Source organism: Leucoraja erinacea, chromosome 1 (genome assembly GCF_028641065.1).
Source record: "Leucoraja erinacea ecotype New England chromosome 1, Leri_hhj_1, whole genome shotgun sequence".
Lineage (NCBI taxonomy): Eukaryota > Metazoa > Chordata > Chondrichthyes > Rajiformes > Rajidae > Leucoraja > Leucoraja erinaceus.
Window position 1 is genome coordinate 47901602 of NC_073377.1, and position 20273 is coordinate 47921874.

A 20273-nucleotide genomic window follows, 5' to 3' on the forward strand; every position below is an offset into this window, starting at 1 on the left:
ACATAAATGCAGAATGGGGAATAAGTTGCAAACTAATACTCAGATTTGTATTTTATACTTTGAGGGCAACATGATTAAACAGAACAAGTAAATATAAATAAAAGCAACATAGTACAAACCAGTATTTAAATTGTATTGTGTGGATATCTAAATGTCTAGGAACTTTTTGGATTTGGATAATGCTGGCACCACTTAACTTTTTAAAATGCTTCCCACCTAGTATAGCTGCCCCCTGTCCCAGTTCTGGTCCATTGCCAACCCCACCCTTCCTCCCCTCTGAGCTCCCCTATTTACTCCGCCTCCTCTGACCCAACATGTCCTCTCACTTCATTTTGATCTTCCATGTCCTCAGCTCCCACTCTCGACCAAACATATATATCTGTAATAAAACACAGCTGGCAGCAGTGAAGAAATGTGCAGTTCAAAGTTTTTAGCTGAATTGCCAAGCTGGTGATGAATAGAGGGGCGGTTGTTCATGATCAACATATCCCAAGAAATTGAGCCCATGTCTGTAAAGTGTAAATAGGAGGACTATGGCCAAAATGTTCTGAAGTATTTTAGGGGGCTTAAAGGTGGATAAATCTTTGTGGCCCGATGAGATGTATCCCAGACTTCTGGGGAGGGGGGCGCAAGGGAAGAGATTGCTCAGATTCTGACAGATTTTTAAATTTTTTGCCAGACAAAGGTCAGGTGCCAAATGTAGTATCTTTAATCATGGGCAGCAGGAGTAAATGATGTCAGGCTTGAGATTCTAGTGGCAGGTATGTTATCCGAAAAAAATCTGAAGGATAGTATAATCTACACACACTGGAAAGGCAGGCATTAAATAATGACCCTCAGCAAGGATTTGTTTGGGGAAGGTCCTGTCTGACAAATTTCACAGAGATGACAAATGTTGATGAAAGACAGAAAATGCTGGAGTAACTCAGTGGGACAGGCAGCATCTCAGGAGATAAAGAATGGATGATGTTTCGGAGACCCTTCTTTAGACTGAGAGGGAGACTAGAGATATGGAAAGGTAAGGTGTGAAAAGGACAGATCAAAGCAGAGGATAAGGAAATGTGGATATGGCGATGCACTGTTAGCTGAGGGGAAGGTGACAAGAAGGCATACAATCAGTAGAATTAATCAGAAGGACAGTGAAACTAGTCGGAAAACTAGGGTGGGGGAGAAACGGAGAGAAGGAGGGAAAGCAAGTGTTACTTGAAGTTTAAAAAAATTAATACTCATACCTCTGGGTTGTCAGCTGTCCATGCTTTGTGCTGGACCTCACTCTGATAGTAGAGGAGGCCCAGGACCGAAAGGTCAGTGTGGGAATGTGAGGGGGAAGTTAAAGTGTTTAGCAATCGGGAGATCGTGTAAGCCTAGGCGGACTGTGTTCAGCAAAACGATCGCCGAGCCTGCGTTTGGTCTCGCCGATATATAGGAGTCCACACCTGGAACAGCGGACATGAGGTGGCTGAAGGTACATGTGAACCTCTGCCTCACATAAAGGACTGTCAGGATCCTTGAACAGAGTTGGGATGAGGTATAGGGATAGGTCTTTACGGAAAGGGATGGAGATAAAAAGATGCGGCTAGTGATGGGAGCCCGTTGGAGGTGGCAAAAATGTCAGGATTATGTGCTTATGCGACAGCTGATGGGGTGAAAGTTGAGGACTAGGGGGACTCTGTCCCTGGTGTGACTGGGGGGAGAGGGAACAAAAGGATACCGAGGAGATCCATGTGAGGGCCTCATTTATGATGGAAGACGGGAACCCCCGTTCCCGAAAGAATGAGGACATCTCATATGCCCTGGTATGGAACATCTCATCTTGAGCACAGATGCGGCGTAGACGGAGTTGAGCGCTGTACAATTGATATTATCAACATAGGCCTCAGAAAGATCTTTGATTAGGTTCCACGTTGGAGCAAAAAGCAGTGTCATAGTCACACAGCGTAGAAATAGGCCCTACGGCCCAAATGGCCACACCGACAACATGTCCCATCTGCACTAGTCTCACCTGCCTGTTTTTTGCCCATATCCCTCCAAACAGTGGAAAGCAGTGACAGGATCGGTTAAAGTCTGCATGGATTTATGATGGGGAAATCATGCTTGATTAATCTTCTGGAATTTTTTGAGGATGTAACAAGTAGAATGGATAAGAGAGAGCAGAGCGCCAGTGGATGTGGTGTATCTGGACTTTCAAAAAAGCCTTTGACAAAGTCCCACACAAGAGATTAGTGTGCAAAATTAGAGCACATGGTATTAGGGGTAGGGTATTGACATGAATAGAGAACTGGATGGCAGACAGGAAGCAAAGAGTACGAATTAACGGATCCTTTTTCAGAATGGCAGGCAGTGACTAGTGGGGTGCCACAAGGCTTGGTGCTGGGAGCCCAGTTATTTACAATATATATTAACTATTTAGACGATAGGCTGCATCCCAGAGTACTTAAGGAAGTAGCCCCAGACGAGGGAATTAAATGTGACATCGCTAAGTTTGCGGATGACACAAAGCTGGGTGGCAGTGTGAGCTACGATGAGGATGCTATGAGGCTGCAGGGTGACTTGGATATGATAGGCAAGTGGGGTAAGATAGGCAGATGCAGTATAATGTGGATAAATGTGAGGCTATCCACTTTGGTGGCAAGAACAGGAAGGCAGATTATCTGAATTTTGTCAGATTAGGATAAGGGGAGGTGCAACGAGACCTGGGTGTGCTTGTACATCAGACACTGCTAGTAAGTATGCAGCAGGCAGTATAGAAAGCTAAAGGCATGTTGGCCTTCATCACAACAGGATTTGAGTTTAAGAACAAGGAGGTCCTACTGCAGTTGGGGTATTGTGTGCAATTTTGGACTCCTAATTTGAGGAAAGACATTATTGCTATTGAGGAAGTGCAGCATAGGTTCACCAGGTTAATTCCCGGGATGGCGGGACTGACATATGATGAAATAATGGGTCGACTGGCCCTGTTTTCAGTGGAAGTTAGAAGGATGCGAGGGGATCTTAAAGGATGAGTGAAATCCAGGTTAGCCGGGAAGTGGTGTTAGGTAAATTGAATGGATTAAAGGCCGATAAATCCCCAGGGCCAGATAGGCTGCATCCCAGACTGCTTAAGGAAGTAGCCCCAGAAATAGCGGATGCATTAGTGATAATTTTTCAAAACTCTTTAGATTCTGGATTAGTTCCTGAGGATTGGAGGATAGCTAATGTAACACCACTTTTTAAAAAGGGAGGGAGAGAGAAAACGGGGAATTACAGACCAGTTAGTCTAACGTCGGTAGTGGGGAAACTGCTAGAATCAGTTATTAAAGATGGGATAGCAGCACATTTGGAAAGTGGTGAAATCATTGGACAAAGTCAGCATGGATTTATGAAAGGTAAATCATGTCTGACGAATCTTATAGAATTTTTCGAGGATGTAACTAGTAGAGTGGATAAGGGCGAACCAGTGGATGTGTTATATCTGGATTTTCAGAAGGCTTTTGACAAGGTCCCACATAAGAGATTAGTATACAAACTTAAAGCACACGGTATTGGGGGTTCAGTATTGATGTGGATAGAGAACTGGCTGGCAGACAGGAAGCAAAGAGTAGGAGTAAACGGGTCCTTTTCACAATGGCAGGCAGTGACTAGTGGGGTACCGCAAGTCCCACTCCTGAAAAAAACCTAACCTCGACCCCACCTTGCCAAGCAACTACAGACCCATTTCTAAACTGCCTTTCCTCTCAAAAGCCTTGAAAAGGTAATTTTAAGTCAACTTATGCCTTACCTTCACCAAAACACTATCCTGGAAACTTTCCAATCAGGTTTCAGGACTCACCACAGCACAGAGTCTGCCTTGTTGAAGGTACATAATGACCTACTGTTCACCGTTGACTCCGGCGACTGTGCAATCCTGCTCCTTCTTGACCTCAGCGCAGCATTTGACACTGTCGACCACACCATCCTAATTGACCGTCTCCGGTACGGGGTTGGTATTGATGGCGCTGCCCTGAGATGGTTCATCTCTTACCTCAAAGGTAGGAGTTTCTCGACTAACATAGGCAACTCTTTCTCCTCTGCAGCTAATCTCTGCTGTGGGGTTCCACAAGGTTCCATCCTTGGCCCCATTCTCTTCTCCCTGTCTATGCTCCCCTTAGGCCAAGTAATTGAAAGGCACGGCATTTCCTTCCATTGCTACGCAGACGATACACAACTCTATCTCCCCCTGAAGCCCAAAAACCAATCAAATCTACTTAACCTTACCCACTGCCTCGAGGATATAAAGTGCTGGATGGCCCAGAACTTCCTCCAACTAAATGAGAGTAAGTCTGAGGTCATCCTTCCCGGCCCCTCGGACTCAATCAAAATTATAGCAGGCAGTCTTGGAAGCCTTACGCCACCACTCAAACCTCACGTCAAAAACCTTGGCGTGATATTTGACTCAGCACTAAAATTTGACAAACAAGTCAATGCCGTGGTAAAAGCTAGCTTCTTTCAGCTTCGGACGATAGCTAAAATAAAACAATTCCTCCACTTTGATGACCTCGAAAATCCACACATTTATCTCCTCCCGCCTAGATTACTGCAACTCTCTTTACCCTGGCATCAGCCAATCTTCCCTGTCCCGCCAGCAACTGGTCCAAAACGCCGCAGCGAGACTCCTGACGGGACCCGAAAACGGGACCACATCACCCCGATCCTGGCCTCGCTCCATTGGCTCCCTGTGCGGTTCCGTATACATTTCAAGATCCTCCTCTATGTCTACAAAGCCCTCAATGGGCTTTCCCCCTCCTACATTTAAAGTCTTCTCACCCACCACTCCACCTCCAGGTCCCTCAGATCGGCCGACTTAGGGCTGCTGAATATCCCGCGGTCTAGGCATAAGCTTAGGGGCGACCGCGCCTTTGCGGTTTCAGCTCCTAGACTGTGGAACAGCATCCCCCTTCCCATCAGAACTGCCCTCTCCATCGACTCCTTTAAGTCGAGACTAAAATCTTATCTATACCCCCAAGCCTTTCCTGACATCCACTGAGCGAGGGTTATATGTATATATGTATGTAGTTTGTTTGTCTATACTATTCTTATAACAAATGTAAAGCACTTTGGCCAACGAGAGTTGCTTTTTAAATGTGCTATATAAATAAATGTGACTTGACTTGACTTGACTATGACTGCACATAAAAAAAAATACTGATTTCCTCAGCAAAATACTGATTTTCAGGTACTAGAAAACTGAAATGCTCTGACAAAACTTGGCAGCTCCATTTGGGACTGAGATGAGGAAACATTTTTTCACCCGGAGAGTTGTGAATCTGTGGAATTCTCTGCCACAGTAGGCTGTGAAGGCCAATTCACTGGATGTTTTCAAGAGTTAGATTTAGCTCTTAGGGCTTAAGGGATATGGGGGAAAAGTAGGAACGGGGTACTGATTTTAGACGTTCAAGAAGGAACTGCAGATGCTGCAGAACTGCAGATGCTGGAAGGTCGAAGGTACACAAAATTGCTGGAGAAACTCAAGAAACTCAAGAAAATAGGCGACGTTTCGGGCCGAAACCCTTCTTCAGACTGAAGAAGGGTTTCGGCCCGAAACGTCGCCTATTTTCTTCACTCCATAGATGCTGCTGCACCCGCTGAGTTTCTCCAGCAATTTTGTGTACCTACTGATTTTAGATGATCAGCCATGATCATTTTGAATGGCATTGGTAGCTCAAAGGGCCAAATGGCCTACTCCTGTACATTTTTTGCTATGTTTCTATGTAAACCTGTCTTATTCTTGTATCTGTCTAATTGTTTCTTAAACTTTGCAAAAGTCGATGCCTTAACTACCTCCTCTGGTAACTCATTCCATACACCCACCACCCTTTGTGTGAAAACATTAACCATCAGAAGGTTCCTATTAAATCTTTCCCCCTCAGCTTAAATCTACGTCCTCTGATTCTCGATTCCTCTACTCTGGGCAAAAGACTGTGCGTCTATTCCTCTCATGATTTTGTACACCCCACAGTGCTGGGGGAACTCAGTGGGTTCATAAATTCATAAAACATAGGAGCAAAATCAGGCCATTCGGCCCATCACGTCTAATCCATCATTCCAGCATGGCTTATCTATCCTTCCCACTCAATCTCATTCACCTGCCTTCTCCCCATTCCTTTAACTCCCTTACTAATCAAGAACCTGTCAATCTCAACTTTAGAAATACCCAATGACTTGGCCTAAGCAGCCATCTGTAGCAATGAATGTGTAAAAATTCCTCCACAGTTCCTTTCTAAAGGTACGTCCTTGTATTCTGAGACTGTGCCTTCACGTCCACTCTATCTAGGCCTTTTACTATTTGTTAACTTTCACTGAAGTCCTCAACCTTCTAAACTCCAGCAAGTACAGGTACAGAGCCATCAAATGCTCTTCATACATTAACCCAATCATCCCGGGAGCATCTTTGTAAACCTGCTCTGGACCCTCTCCTGATGGTCTGCATCCCAGGGTACTTAAGGAAGTGGCTCTAGAAATCGTGGATGTATTGGTGATAATTTTCCAATGTTCTATAGACTCAGGATCAATTCCTATGGATTGGAGGGTAGCTAATGTTATCCCACTTTTTAAGAAAGGCAGGAGAGAGAAAACGGAATTATAGACCAGTTAGCCTGACCAGTTAGGTGGTGGGGAAGATGCTGGAGTCAATTATAAAAGATGAGATAGCCGCACATTTCGATAGCAGTAACAGGATCCGTCCGAGTCAGCATGGATTTACGAAGGGGAAATCATGCTTGAATAATCTTCTGGAATTTTTTGAAGTAACTAGGAAAATGGACAAGGGAGAGCCAGTGGATGTAGTGTATCTGGACTTTCAGAAAGCATTTGATAAGGTCCCACATAGGAGATTAGTGGGCAAAATTAGGGCACATGGTATTGGGGGTAGAGTGCTGACATGGATAGAAAAGTGGTTGGCAGATAGGAAACAAAGAGTAGGGATTAACGGGTCCCTTTCAGAATAGCAGGCAGTGACTAGTGGGGTACTGCAAGGCTCGATGCTGGGACCGCAGCTATTTACAATGTACATCAATGATTTGGATGAAGGGATTCAAAGTAACATTAGAAAATTTGCAGATGACACAAAGCTGGGTGGCAGTGTGAACTGTGAGGAAGATGCTATGAGAATGCAGGGTGACTTGAACACGTTGGGGGAGTGGGAAGAATCATGGCAGATGAAGTTTATTGCGGATAAATGTGAGGTTATCCACTTTGGTAGCAAAAACAGGAAGGCAGATTACTATCTAAATGGCGTCAAGTTGGGAAAAGGGGAAGTACAACAGGATCTGGGGGTCCTTGTACATCAGTCTATGAAAGTAAACATGCAGGTACAGCAGGCAGTGAAGAAAGCGAATGGCATGTTGGCCTTTATAACAAGAGGAATTGAATATAGGCGCAAAGAGGTCCTGCAGTTGTACAGAGCCCTAGTGAGACCACACCTGGTGTATTGTGAGCAGTTTTGGTCCCCTAATTTGAGGAAGGACATTCTTGCTATTGAGGTGCAGCGTAGGTTTACAAGGTTAATTCCCGGGATGGCGGGACTGTCATATGCTGAGAGAATGGAGCAGCTGGGCTTGTACACTCTGGAGTTTAGAAGGATGAGAGGATATCTCATTGAAACATATAAGATTGTTAAGGGCTTGGACATGCTAGAGGCAGGAAACATGTTCCTGATATTGGGGGAGTCCAGAACCAGGGGCCACAGTTTAAGAATATTTAGCCATTTAGAACGGAGACGAGGAAACACTTTTTCCCACAGAGAGTGGTGAGTCTGTGGAATTCTCTGCCTCAGAGGGCAGTGGAGGCGGGTTCTCTGGATGCTTTCAAGAGAGAGCTAGATAGGGCTGTTAAAAATAGTGGAGTCAGGGGATATGGGGAGAAGGCAGGAACGGGGTACTGATTGGGGATGATCAGCCATGATCACATTAAATGGCGGTGCTGGTTCAAAGGGCCGAATGGCCTACTCCTGCACCTGTTGTCTATGGTCTATTGTCAATTGTTACAGGAAGTTATTGATAATTTAGTAAAATGGGCATAGCAAAGGCAGAGGAAATTTATCCCTGCTGAGTGCAAAATCATGGGAGAACTAAGAAGGGTAAAACAAATATAATCAATGGTAGAGCCTGAGTGAATATTGAGGAGCTGGGAGACCTTAGTGAACAAGCTAGAGCATCCCTGAAGGTGGCAGCACCGGTAGAAAAGCTGGAGCTGAAGTGTACAGGACATGAGCCCTTTGTTGGTTGTGGCATAGAGTATAAGCAAGGTGAGGTTCTGGTACAGTTTTGTAATACACTGGCGGTATCACAACTGGAGATTTCTGTGTGCAATTCTAGTCAATACCTTAGAAGAGGGATGTCATTAGAATAGAGAGTGCAGATAATATTCACCAGGATATTGTCAAGTATGGAGTGTTTCCATTATTAGGCTGTGAAGAAGCTGAGAGGATATCAGACTGAGGTATACAAAATTACAAGTGGCATAGTAGGAAACGTTTTCCCTTAGCAGAGATCTGAGAAAGACTTTATAACCCAAGGGTTTATTGGTAGCTGGATAGCTCTGCCAGAGAGGGTGTGGAAGTAGGTATCCTCATAAGTAGTTGTATGAGCACTTGAATCGGCACGACATTGAAGGTTCCAGACAAGTGCTGTGAAATGGGATTAGTAAAGATGGATAATTGATGACTGCCTGACATGGAAATGACAGGCTAAGTTTCTGTTTCTAAGTGCTGTATAACTGCATGAATTCAGAGTGTGATGCAAAGGTACAAAATAATGCTTTTATTAGATTTTGGATTGACATTTTAGTTGAGAAAATCTTTTCTCTTTCGAATTTCCCCCAGCTAGATCATAACCACTCAGCATTTACACAGTTTTTCCTCGCATCCCTCTTGCATTATTTGCCTGTCATCTTAAATCAATGTTCCCGCAGTCTTTGAATTGTCTGATAGTGGAAGCAAGACATTTTTTAAATTTATACCATCTAAACATGTCATTTAAAAAAGTAGACAAAAATGCTGGAGAAACTTAGCGGGTGCAGCAGCATCTATGGAGCGAGGGAAACAGGCGACGTTTTGGGCCGAAACCCTTCTTCAGACTGGAATTTAAAAAACTGGAATTCAGACATTTAAAAAAAATGGTTAATCTGAAAGTTGTTTCAAAAGAACTAATGGTTCCATCAATTATTACATAACATTTACAGAAACAAATTTTAGTTAGCAAAGCTCAAATTCTCAGGATTCAGTCTGTACATTATGCTGACCTGAAGCCTGTAGATTGGAGCAGGAGTTGACTTCATCCCCGCATTAGTTGATTTTACTGCTCCTGAGTTTGGGAGGAGAAAATCAATCTGGGCAGTTAGTTACATGCTGTGATTGCATGTTAGACAAGTTCGGGGTGGACAATAGTTAGCTGTACAATTCCTGGAAAGAAAGATCACGCGGGGTAACTATTAGAAGATGATTGAACTATACAGTGCCCTCCATAATGTTTGGGACAAAGATCCATCATTTATTTATTTGCCTCTGTACTCCACAATTTGAGATTTGTAATACAAAAAAATTACATGTGGTTAAAGTGCACATTGTCAGATTTTAATAAAGGCCATTTTTATTCATTTTGGTTTCACCATATGGAAATTACAGCTGTGTTTATACATAGTCCCATTTCAGGGCACCAGATGTTTGGGACACATGGCTTCAAGGGTGTTTGTAATAACTCAGGTGTGTTTATTTGCCTCCTTAATGCAGGTATAAATAAGAGAGCTCTCAGCACCTAGTCTTTCCTCCAGTCTTTCCATCACCTTTGGAAACTTTTATTGCTGTTTATCAACATGAGGACCAAAGTTGTGCCAATGAAAGTCAAAGAAGCCATTATGAGACTGAGAAACAAGAATAAAACTGTTAGAGACATCAGCCAACCCTTAGGCTTACCAAAATCAACTGTTTGGAACATCATTAAGAAGAAAGAGAGCACTGGTGAGCTTGCTAATCACAAAGGGACTGGCAGGCCAAGGAAGACCTCCACAGCTGATGACAGAAGAATTCTCTCTATAATAAAGAAAAATCCACAAACACCTGTCCGACAGATCAGAAACACTCTTCAAGAGTCAGGTGTGGATTTGACAATGACCATTGTCCACAGAAGAACAGAAATACAGAGGCTTCACTGCAAGATGCAAAGCACTGGTTAGCTGCAAAAATAAGTTGGCCAGGTTACAGTTTGCCAAGAAGTACTTAAAAGAGCAACCACAGTTCTGGAAAAAGATCTTGTGGACAGATGAGACGAAGATTAACTTATATCAGAGTGATGGCAAGAGCAAAGTATGGAGGAGAGAAGAAACTGCCCAAGATCCAAATCATACCACCTCATCTGTGAAACATGTTGGTGGGGGCATTATGGCTGGGCATGCGTGGCTGCTGAAGGTACTGGCTCACTTATCTTCATTAATGATACAAATGCGGATGGTAGTAGCATAATGAATTCTGAAGTGTATAGACACCTCCTATCTGCTCAAGTTCAAACAAATGCCTCAAAACTCATTGGCCCGCGCCGCGGTTCATTGGCAAGCCAGACAATGATTCCAAACATACGGCTAAAGCAACAAAGGAGTTTTTCACGGCTAAAACATGGTCAATTTTTGAGTGGCCGTCAATCACCCGATCTGAACCCCATTGAGAATGCCTTTTATATGCTGAAGAGAAGACTGAAGGGGACTAATCCCCAAAACAAGCATAAGCTAAAGATGGCTGCAATACAGGCCTGGCAGAGCATAATCAGAGAAGACACCCAGCAACTGGTGATGTCCACGAATCACAGACTTCAAGCAGTCATTGCATGCAAAGTTTACATGATAATGCTGTGTCCCAAACATTATGGTGCCCTGAAATGGGGGTGGGGTGGGGAACTAAGCATAAGCACAGCTGTAATTTCTACATGGCAAAACCAAAATATATAAAAATGGCCTTTATTAAAATCTGACAACGTGCACTTTAACCACATGTGATTTTTTTTCTATTATAAATCTCAAATTGTTGAGTGCCGGGGCAAATAAATAAATGATAGGTCTTTGTCCCAAACATTATGAAGGGCACTGTATATTTACAAGAACTTGTACATTTGCGGGCCAAAGAATTTTTGTTTTTGCAACACCAATACCCAAGTATATCAAATTGTGAAATATAGAAAAATGAATGGGCAGCTTTTTGTTTAAGAAATGGCATTTATAAAATAAATTACATAGCCAAATGTTCGGTTGTTTTGGCACTCCTAGTTATTGCACACCCAGTCTGTTTCAGATTTTAGCCAAATTACTGATAAAGGTATTGAATAAAAAGGAGATTGATGATTTTGAGGAAGGCGCTCCCATCTGAATACCTAGAAATGGATATTCTTGTTTGTACTTCAGTACTGAGCATTTGCACGGTACAAGTGAGCAAGAAACAAACTGCTGGAGGTAAGACAGCATCTGCAGGGAATGGACAGATGATGTTTCGGGACCCTTCTTACTGTTCCACTGTATTTCATGAGACTCCAATTAATCATTATTCAAATGCAGATAATGTAAACTTTCTATTAAAATTGATCTTTAGGGTCAAGCATTTCTGTCTGGTTAAATTAATGCCAATGAAGTCGAGGAGAAAAATATTTTTCACACACAGAGGATGAGAAAAACATTTTTCACACAGAGAGTGGTGAATCTGTGGAATTCTCTGCCACAGAAGGTAGTTGAGGCTAGTTCATTGGCTATATTTAAGAGGGAGTTAGATGTGGCTAAAAGGATCAGGGGGTATGGAGAGAAGGCAGGTACAGGATACCGAGTTGGATGATCAGCCATGATCATATTGAATGGCGGTGCAGGCTCGAAGGGCCGAATGGCCTACTCCTGCACCTATTTTCTATGTTTCTATATTTCCTTAGTAACAAGGATCCTGTCAGATATGTTTGATATATATCCTGTCAGATTCAAATGAATTAGCCCAGTTTTGTTAAAGGAATAGCAACTTTGTCCACATCAGGATCTTTGAAACATAACTTAAATCTGAAGTTACCCAGTGTTTTGTGTCCTTTTCGGTAAACCAGCAGCTGCATTCCCTTCTTTTGATTACATAAGTGTGATCATACATCCCACAATCTCTTTAGGGTAACTGCCCACTTCTAAATAATTGTTTCAGGTTTGTGTAAATTGAAGTGTAATAATAAAAAGTAAATTAATGAAATAAAAGTTAACTTGTTGTAAACGTTCTTTTTTTGTTTCAGAGCTGATCCACTGTCAAATGCCGTTTTAACTTTTACCAGTAAGGATGATGCAATTGCCTTTGTGGAAAAGAATGGTAATTTGCTTTTATTTCAAATCTGGGCATTGGATTTAAAATTTGCTGTTTTAACAATGATTATAGATTGAGTTCCAGCTTCACATTGACAATTATATTACCATGTCATTTTGAATGAAATTGATAACAGCATGAAAAAATGTTAAAAATTTGCCACTTTTGTTTGCATCACAGAATGCATTACTCTTTCATAATAATATTCTAATGTTCCCAAAACAATGACGTTTGCTTCTCAAGACCCAGACTCAGACCCTGCCACATCTCACCCACTGGCGAGTTATGAGATGGACAGTAAAATATTAGATTATTAAATAGTAGATGGAGGGAAATCAGCCAGTTGGTGTTGGAATGGTTAACTGGAGATAATAAAGGCATAAATAAGAGTTTTTATAGCAGAAGAGCTGCGATAAGGGTTGCGTTGGCCAATGCAATGTTGATGCAATTAAACAGTCTCAGTGAGGAAACAGATATGTCTGAAGCTCAACTTGGAGTTAATTTTAATTGCGTTATTGCAAAATGTTGTTAGTGGGAGGGATGGAGTCAATGAAAAGGGACCAGATTGTAGTTCTGGCTTTGAGTCATCCAGGATATAGTTGAAAATCTCTGATCATCCAAGAGTGATGTCAGCCTGATCATTTGAAACAGTGGAGGGATAAAAAGTAACAAATACGTCAATGTTAATAGGTAATTGTTAGGTTGGATGTAAATTGGAAAGGAAATGGAGATGTGAGTTATAATAGTGACATGATGGATTGATGTCTTCAGTCTGTTTGCTGGCATTGAGAGATAAAACGCATCAGGATATGATTGGAATAAATGGCTGGTTCCCATCGTTCAGTTTCTTTGTTGCTTTTGTAAGTATTACACATGCACATGGTGAATACAACAGCTGCATTTACCAGTAATGTTCTTTGGAAAGTTTATCTGCATACTGTATTCTGATTTTTCTGCTAATTCTGTATTCTGCAATAATCAAAGCATGTCTTTGGTATTTTTCACTTTGTTTGAAACTTAAATTATTTTCACTCGTTAAGTGAAACTTTCTGAAATGCATCCAGTTTTACAATTTTGAAACTGATCATTGTGGAGCAAAAAATTAATGTTAAAATTTTCTACGTCTTGAAAGGTTGGAGATATGAAGTGGAGGAAAAGCAGGTAAAGGCGACCAGACCAAAGTCGTACGGAGAAAACTTCGCTTGGAACAGAAGGACAAGAATATCTACCAAATAACTGACAACATCACAAATGTACATTTGACTAAGAACAAAAGCAACTGTTGTAATTATTGTTCTTATGAATAATCTCTTAATAAATATGACTTCAACAGCTTATTTTTGCATCTTTTATTAAATATAAATGTGCATTTTCCATTGTCTCAATTTCTTTCTATCCCTTTTCTGGCTCTCAAGGGGATGTAGACCATATAATATGTGTATCTGTACTCATCGATGAGCATTCAATGAACCGACCAAGATTCCTTGTTTTTTTATCTATGAAATAATGACCCTAAAAAACTGGGCTGGTCCACCCAAGAAGTGATCACATAATTATAGGTTTAGGTTTATTATTGTCACGTGTACTGAGGTACAGCGAAAATCTTTGTTTTGCATGCTATCCATACAGATCAGAAAAACCATCAGTCTGAAGAAGGGTCTCAACCCGAAACGTCGCCCATTCCTTCTCTCCAGAGTTACTCCAGCATTTTGTGTTTGCCCTCCATAATGTTTGGGACAAAGACCCATCATTTATTTATTTGCCTCCACAATTTGAGATTTGTAATAGACAAAATCATATGTTGTTAAAGTGCACATTATCAGATTTTATTAAAAAGGTATACATTTTTGTTTTATTAAAGGGGATACATTTTCGTTTCACAATGCAGAAATAACAGCTGTGTTTATACATGGTCCCTCCATTTCAGGGCACCATAATGTTTGGGACACATGGCTTCACAGGTGTTTGTAATTACGCAGGTGTGTTTAAATGCCTTCTTCGTGCAGGTACAGGAGAGCTCTCAGCACCTAGTCTTTCCTCCAGTCTTTCCATCACCTTTGGAAACTTTTATTGCTGTTTATCAACATGAGGATCAAAGTAGTGCCTATGAAAGTCAAAGAAGCCATTATGAAACCAAGAAACAAGAATAAAACTGTTAGAGACATCAGCCAAACCTTAGGCTTACGAAATTCAACTGTTTGGAACATCATTAAGAAGAAAGAGAGCACTGGAGAGCTTACGAATCGCAAAGGGGCTGGCAGGTCAAGGAAGATCTCCACAGCTGATGACAGAAGAATTCTCTCTAATAAAGAAAAGTCTGCGGACAATGGTCATCGTCAAATCCACACCTGAAGAGTGTTTCTGATCTGTCGGACAGGTGTTTGGGGATTTTTCTTATCATAGAGAGAATTATTCTGTCGTCAGCTATGGAGGTCAGTCCCTTTGCGATTAGTAAGCTCACCAGTGCTTACTAATCCCCCGCCCCACCTATATCAAAAATCTGCTAACCCACCATTCTGTGGAACAGCATCCCTCTTCTCGTCAGAACTGCCCCCTCCATCGACTCCTTTAAGTCTAGACTTAAAATCTATTTCTTTTCACAAGCGTCCTCTGAGGGAGCGCTGTATGTATTTATGTTTGTATTGTTAGATCTATGTACCATTGTATATAGTACGTTAGTACCTGCATTGATGTAAAGCACTTTGGTTAACGAGAGATGTTTTTAAATGTGCTATTGAAATAAAATTGACTTGACTCTTTCTTCTTAATGATGTTCCAAACAGTTGATTTTGTTAAGCCTAAGGTTTGGCTGATGTCTCTAACAGTTTGGCTGATGTCTCTTAACAGTTTATTCTTGTTTCTCAGTCTCGTAATGGCTTCTTTGACACTTGGCTTAACTTCATTGGCACTTTGGGCCTCATGTTGATAGAGCAATAAAAGTTCCCAAAGGTGACGTAAAGACTAGAGGAAAGACGAGGTGCTGAGAGCTCTCTTATACCTGCATTAAGGAGGCAATTAAACAAATCTGAGCAATTACAAACACCCGTGAAGCCATGTGTCCCAAACAGTATGGCGCCCTAAAATGGGGGGACTATGTATACATACAGCTGTAATTTCTACATGGTGAAACCAAAATGTATGAAAAATCCCCTTTAATAAAATCTGACAATGTGCACTTTAACCACATGTGATTTTGTCTATTACAAATCTAAAATTGTGGAGTACTGAGGCAAATAGAAAATAAATTAGGTGCAGGAGTGGGTCTTTGCACCGCCATTCCAAACATTATGTGGCAGAGAGTTCCAGAGATGTACTGTGACCCCTTGTCCTGGACTTAAGAACTATTTCCTGCATCTAGCCTGTCCAACCCCTGTGAATTTTGTAAGTTTCTATAAGATCCCCTCTCAATCTCCTAAATGATGGGTCTTTATTCCAAACATTATGGAGGGCACTGTAGTAAGCTATTACCCAAAACCATATTGTGTAGGAAGGAACTGAAGATGCAGGTTCATGTCGAAGATGGACACAAAGTGCTTGATTAACTCAGCGGGTCAGGCTGCATCTCTGGGGAAAAGGATGGGTGACGTTTTGGGTAAGAATGCATCTGGAGCCATCCTTCTTGAGTCTACAGAAGGGTTCCGACACAAAACATCACCCACCCTTTTCTGCAGAGACAGTGCCTGACCTGCTGAGTTACAACAGCATTTTGTGTCTACCATAATTCTATTAATTTCCATACTGGTTTAATTGGATGAGAAACTCTGTTGATATAACAGTTCAAATTAATAAGTTTTTAGACAAATGGCTATTAACAATAAAAAATGAACAGATGTATATTACAATTTGCATGACATGATAACTATATGGTTGGAATACTGTCAACAATATCAGAAGGCAATTTTTCAGGTAGTGATATTGGAATGGGATGGCCATAATTTGAGTCATAAGGTCCCAAAATCGAATGGAGCTAAACCTGGATGGGCATCTTGGTTTGCACAGAGTAGTTGGGCTGAATAGCCTGTTTCTCTGCTTCTATGACATACTGGGATAGATTACCAAGAGAATTTCAGGACTAAGCTCAAATAGTTGAAGGCAATGATAGAGCAAAGAGGCAAAAGCTAGAGAAATACCAGGTTCGGGGGGGGGGAGGGTGTGGATGTAGAGATATAAAAGGACAAGGACTAAAACTGAAGTATGGGGGGGGGGGGGGAAAATTGACCTATGGTGGGGGGGACCTATGGGGCGTGAAGGGGGGGGGGGGGGGGGGGGGGTGTGGGGGGGGGGGGGGGGGGGGGGGGGGGGGGGGGGGGGGGGGGGGGGGGGGTGGGGGGGGGGGGGGGGGTGGGGGGGGGGGGGGGGGGGGGGGGGGGGGGGGGGGGGGGGGGGGGGGGGGGGGGGGGGGGGGGGGTGGGGGGGGGGGGGGTGTGGATGTAGAGATAAAAGGACAAGGACTAAAACTGAAGTATGACCTTTTAATTTGAAACATTGACCTATGAAATCAGGGTCACCTTATAAACAGCAGATGACCTGTGGTTGAAAGAGGGCTTGGTCATAGATACATAGAGTGATACAGTGTGGAAGCAGGCCCTTCGGCCCAACTTGCCCACACCGGCCAACAATGTCCCAGCAACACTAGTCCCACTTGCCTGCACTTGGTCCATAACCCTCCAAACCTGTCCTACCATGTGCCTGTCTAACTGTTTCTTAAACGATAGGATAGTCGCAGCCTCAACTACCTCCTCTGACAGTTTGTTCCATACACCCACCTTCCTTTGTGTGAAAAAGATACCCCTCAGGTTACTATTAAATCATTTGCCCTTCACATTGACCTATGTCCTCGATTCCCCTACTCTGAGAAATACACTGAATCTACGCGATCTATTCCTCTCATGATTTTGCATACCTCATCCTCCTGTGATCCATGGAATAGAGATCCAGCCTACTCAAGCTCCCCTGATAGCTCACACCCTCTGGTCCTGGCAACATCCTCTTAAATCTTTTCTGAACCCTGTCAAGATTGACAATATCTTTCCTATAACATGATATCCAGAACTGAACATAATATTCTAACTGTGGTCTCACCAACGTCTTATACAACTGCAACATGACCTCCCAACTTCTATACTCAATACTTTGACTGATGAAGGCCAAAGTGCCGAAAGCCTTTTAGCACACCTTGTCTACCTGCGACTCGACCTTCAAGGAACTATGCACCTGTACTCTGAGATCCATCTTTACAACACTATACAGAGGACTGCCATTTACTGTGTAGGTCCTGCCCTTGCTCGATGTCCAAAAATTCAAAACCTCACACTTCTCTGTATTAAATTCCATCAATCATTCCTCCACCCACCTGGCCAATTGATCCAGATTCTGCTGCAATCGTTCATAACCATCTTCACTATCTGCAAAACGACTAATTTTTGTATCATCAGCAAACTTCCTAATCTTGCCCTGTATGTTCTCATCCAAATCATTGATGTAGATCAAAAACAGTAACGGACCCAGCACCAAACCCTGAGGCACCACTAATCACAGGCATCCAGTCTGAGAAGCAACCTTTCACCATTACTCTCTGCTTCCTTCCATGGAGCCAATTTGCTATCCATTCAGCTATCTCTGTGTGGATTCCATGCAATCTAACCTTCCAGAGCAGCCTACCATGTGGAACCTTGTCGAATGCCTCACTGAAGTCAATTTACACAACATCTAGAGCTCTGCCCATATTGAACTCTTCGTGAGACACAACCTCCCATTTACAAAACCATGCTGACTATCCATAATCAGCTCTTGCCCAACCAAATGCCTGTATAAATTATCCCTCAGAATGCTCTCCAGTAACTTACCAACTACAGATGTTGTCACCGGCCTATAGTTCCCAGCATTTTCCCAGCAGCCCTTCTTGAAAAGAGGCACAACATTTGCCACCCTCCAGTCTTCCGGCGCCTCTCCTGGGTTTAAGGACGACTCGTAAATTTCAACCAGGACTCCCGCAATTTCCACTCTAGTTTCCCGCAATGTCCTCGTATATATCAGATCAGGCCCTGGAGATTTGTCTACCTTGAAACACGACAGTATCTTTAGTACTTCTTCAACAGTAACCCTGACTGCTCTCAAGACACTTCCAGTGACTGCTCCAATTTCCTCCATCCTACTGTCTTTCTCTTCAGTAAATGCAGAGGAGAAATACTAATTTAGGACATTGCCCATCTCCTGTGGCTCCACACAGAGGTGACCGTTTTGATTCCTGAGATGTCCCACTCTAGTTACCCTTTACCCCCTTATGTATTTATAAAATCTTTTGTGATTGTCCTTAATGCTACCCACCAGACCTATCTCCTGGCCCCTTTTTGTTCTTCTGATTTCCTTTTTTAGTTTACTCCTTAGTCCCTGAAATTCCTCCAGGGATGCACTTGAACCCAGCTGCCTATACCTGTCCCATGCATCCTTCTTGTTTTTGACTAATGTCTCAATTTCCCTCGTCAGCCAAGCTTCCTTATGTTTGCCTGCTTTGCCCTTCACTCTAAACGAGAATTACATACCCTGAGCTTTCTTGAGTACACTTTTAAAAACATCCCACTTGGCCGATGTTCCTTTCCCCTCTAATAACCTGCTCCAGTCAACTTGGGCGAGACTTTCTCTCATTGCCTCAAAGTTGGCCTTACCCCAGTTGAGCATTTTAACACGTGGACCCTCGCCGTCCCTACCATAACTATCTTAAACCTAATCGAACTGTAGTCACTGGACCCAAATGGCCCCTCCACACACACTTCATTAACTTGCCTTTCCCAATTTCCCAATACTAGATCCAGTGTTGCCCTCTCACATGTGGGGGCGTCCACATCCTGCTTAAGAAAACTCTACTAAACACTTTTGAGGAATTGCACCCCATCTAAACCCTTCACGCTATGATTTTCCCAGTCTATATTGGGAAAGTTAAAACCCCCTACTACAACAACTGTATTTGACCTGCAGCTGTCTGTAACCTCCTGGCACATTTGTTCTTCTAATTCCCGTTGACTATTCAGGGGTCTGTAGTTCTCCAGTTCCCCAACGTTTATTCAGGAATCGCACCTGGACACAATTTTTGCAGGTGTAGTTTCCAGAAGCACCAGCGGTGTCCCTGACTTCCCACATATTGCAGGAAACACACTGTGCCAACTTGTTTGCCATTTCTTCAGTGGACAAAAATTAAGTTTAGTTTAGTTATTGTCATATGTACTGAGGGTGGGAGATCTCAACCTTCACGTGGTCCACCGTTGTGACGAATGCAATCAACCTGGCGTGCACAATCGAAAAAGATCAAATAGAACAAGTTGTCCTACAACTTTAGGCTGTGCATGCCATACGCAAGAAGAAAAAGACATGTACCGGGATACATGAAAAGCTTTTGTTGCATGCTAACCAGTCAGCGGAAAGACAATACGTCATTACAATTGAGCCATCCACAATGTACAGATACATGATAACGGGAATAACATGAATAACATTTAATGCATAATAAAGTCCAATTAAAGATAATCCAAGGGTCCCCAATGAGGTCAAGAGTGTTTATTGTCCCAGATAGAACAATGAAACTTTTACTTGCAGCAGCACAACAGAATATGTAAACATGGTACACTGTAAACTATATAATAAACGAGAGTGAAAAAAGTTCAGTATGTGTGTATACATACACATACGCACAGATACACATATACATAGATCATAAATATATATACTCACACACAAGCACACAAAAAAAATGAATAGTACAATAATAACAATGATAGTTCCGTTCAGAGCTTATTTGAGGTTTGATTGTTTCATTGCCAAATGGTTGTAGGGAAGAAGCTGTTCCTGAACCTGGACGTTACAGTTTTCAGGCTCCTGTACCTTCTTCCCGATTGCAGGGGTGAAATGAGTGTGTGGCCAGGTTGCAGTGGGTCTCTGATTATGCCGGTTGCCTTTTTGA

The 20273-nt window shown here is 42.6% G+C and overlaps 1 protein-coding gene across 1 annotated transcript in view; it reads left to right on the plus strand.

The window, feature by feature from the left end:
* The window catches only part of ndufs4 (NADH:ubiquinone oxidoreductase subunit S4), a 105505-nt gene extending 91851 nt beyond the window's left edge, over positions 1–13654 (plus strand). The window contains exons 4-5 of the mRNA XM_055634058.1: positions 12252–12325; positions 13452–13654. Of these exons, the coding sequence (XP_055490033.1) occupies positions 12252–12325; positions 13452–13555 (178 nt within the window). The 3' untranslated portion in view covers positions 13556–13654. The remainder of the gene's footprint in view (positions 1–12251; positions 12326–13451) is intronic.
* Positions 13655–20273: the final 6619 nt, after the last annotated feature.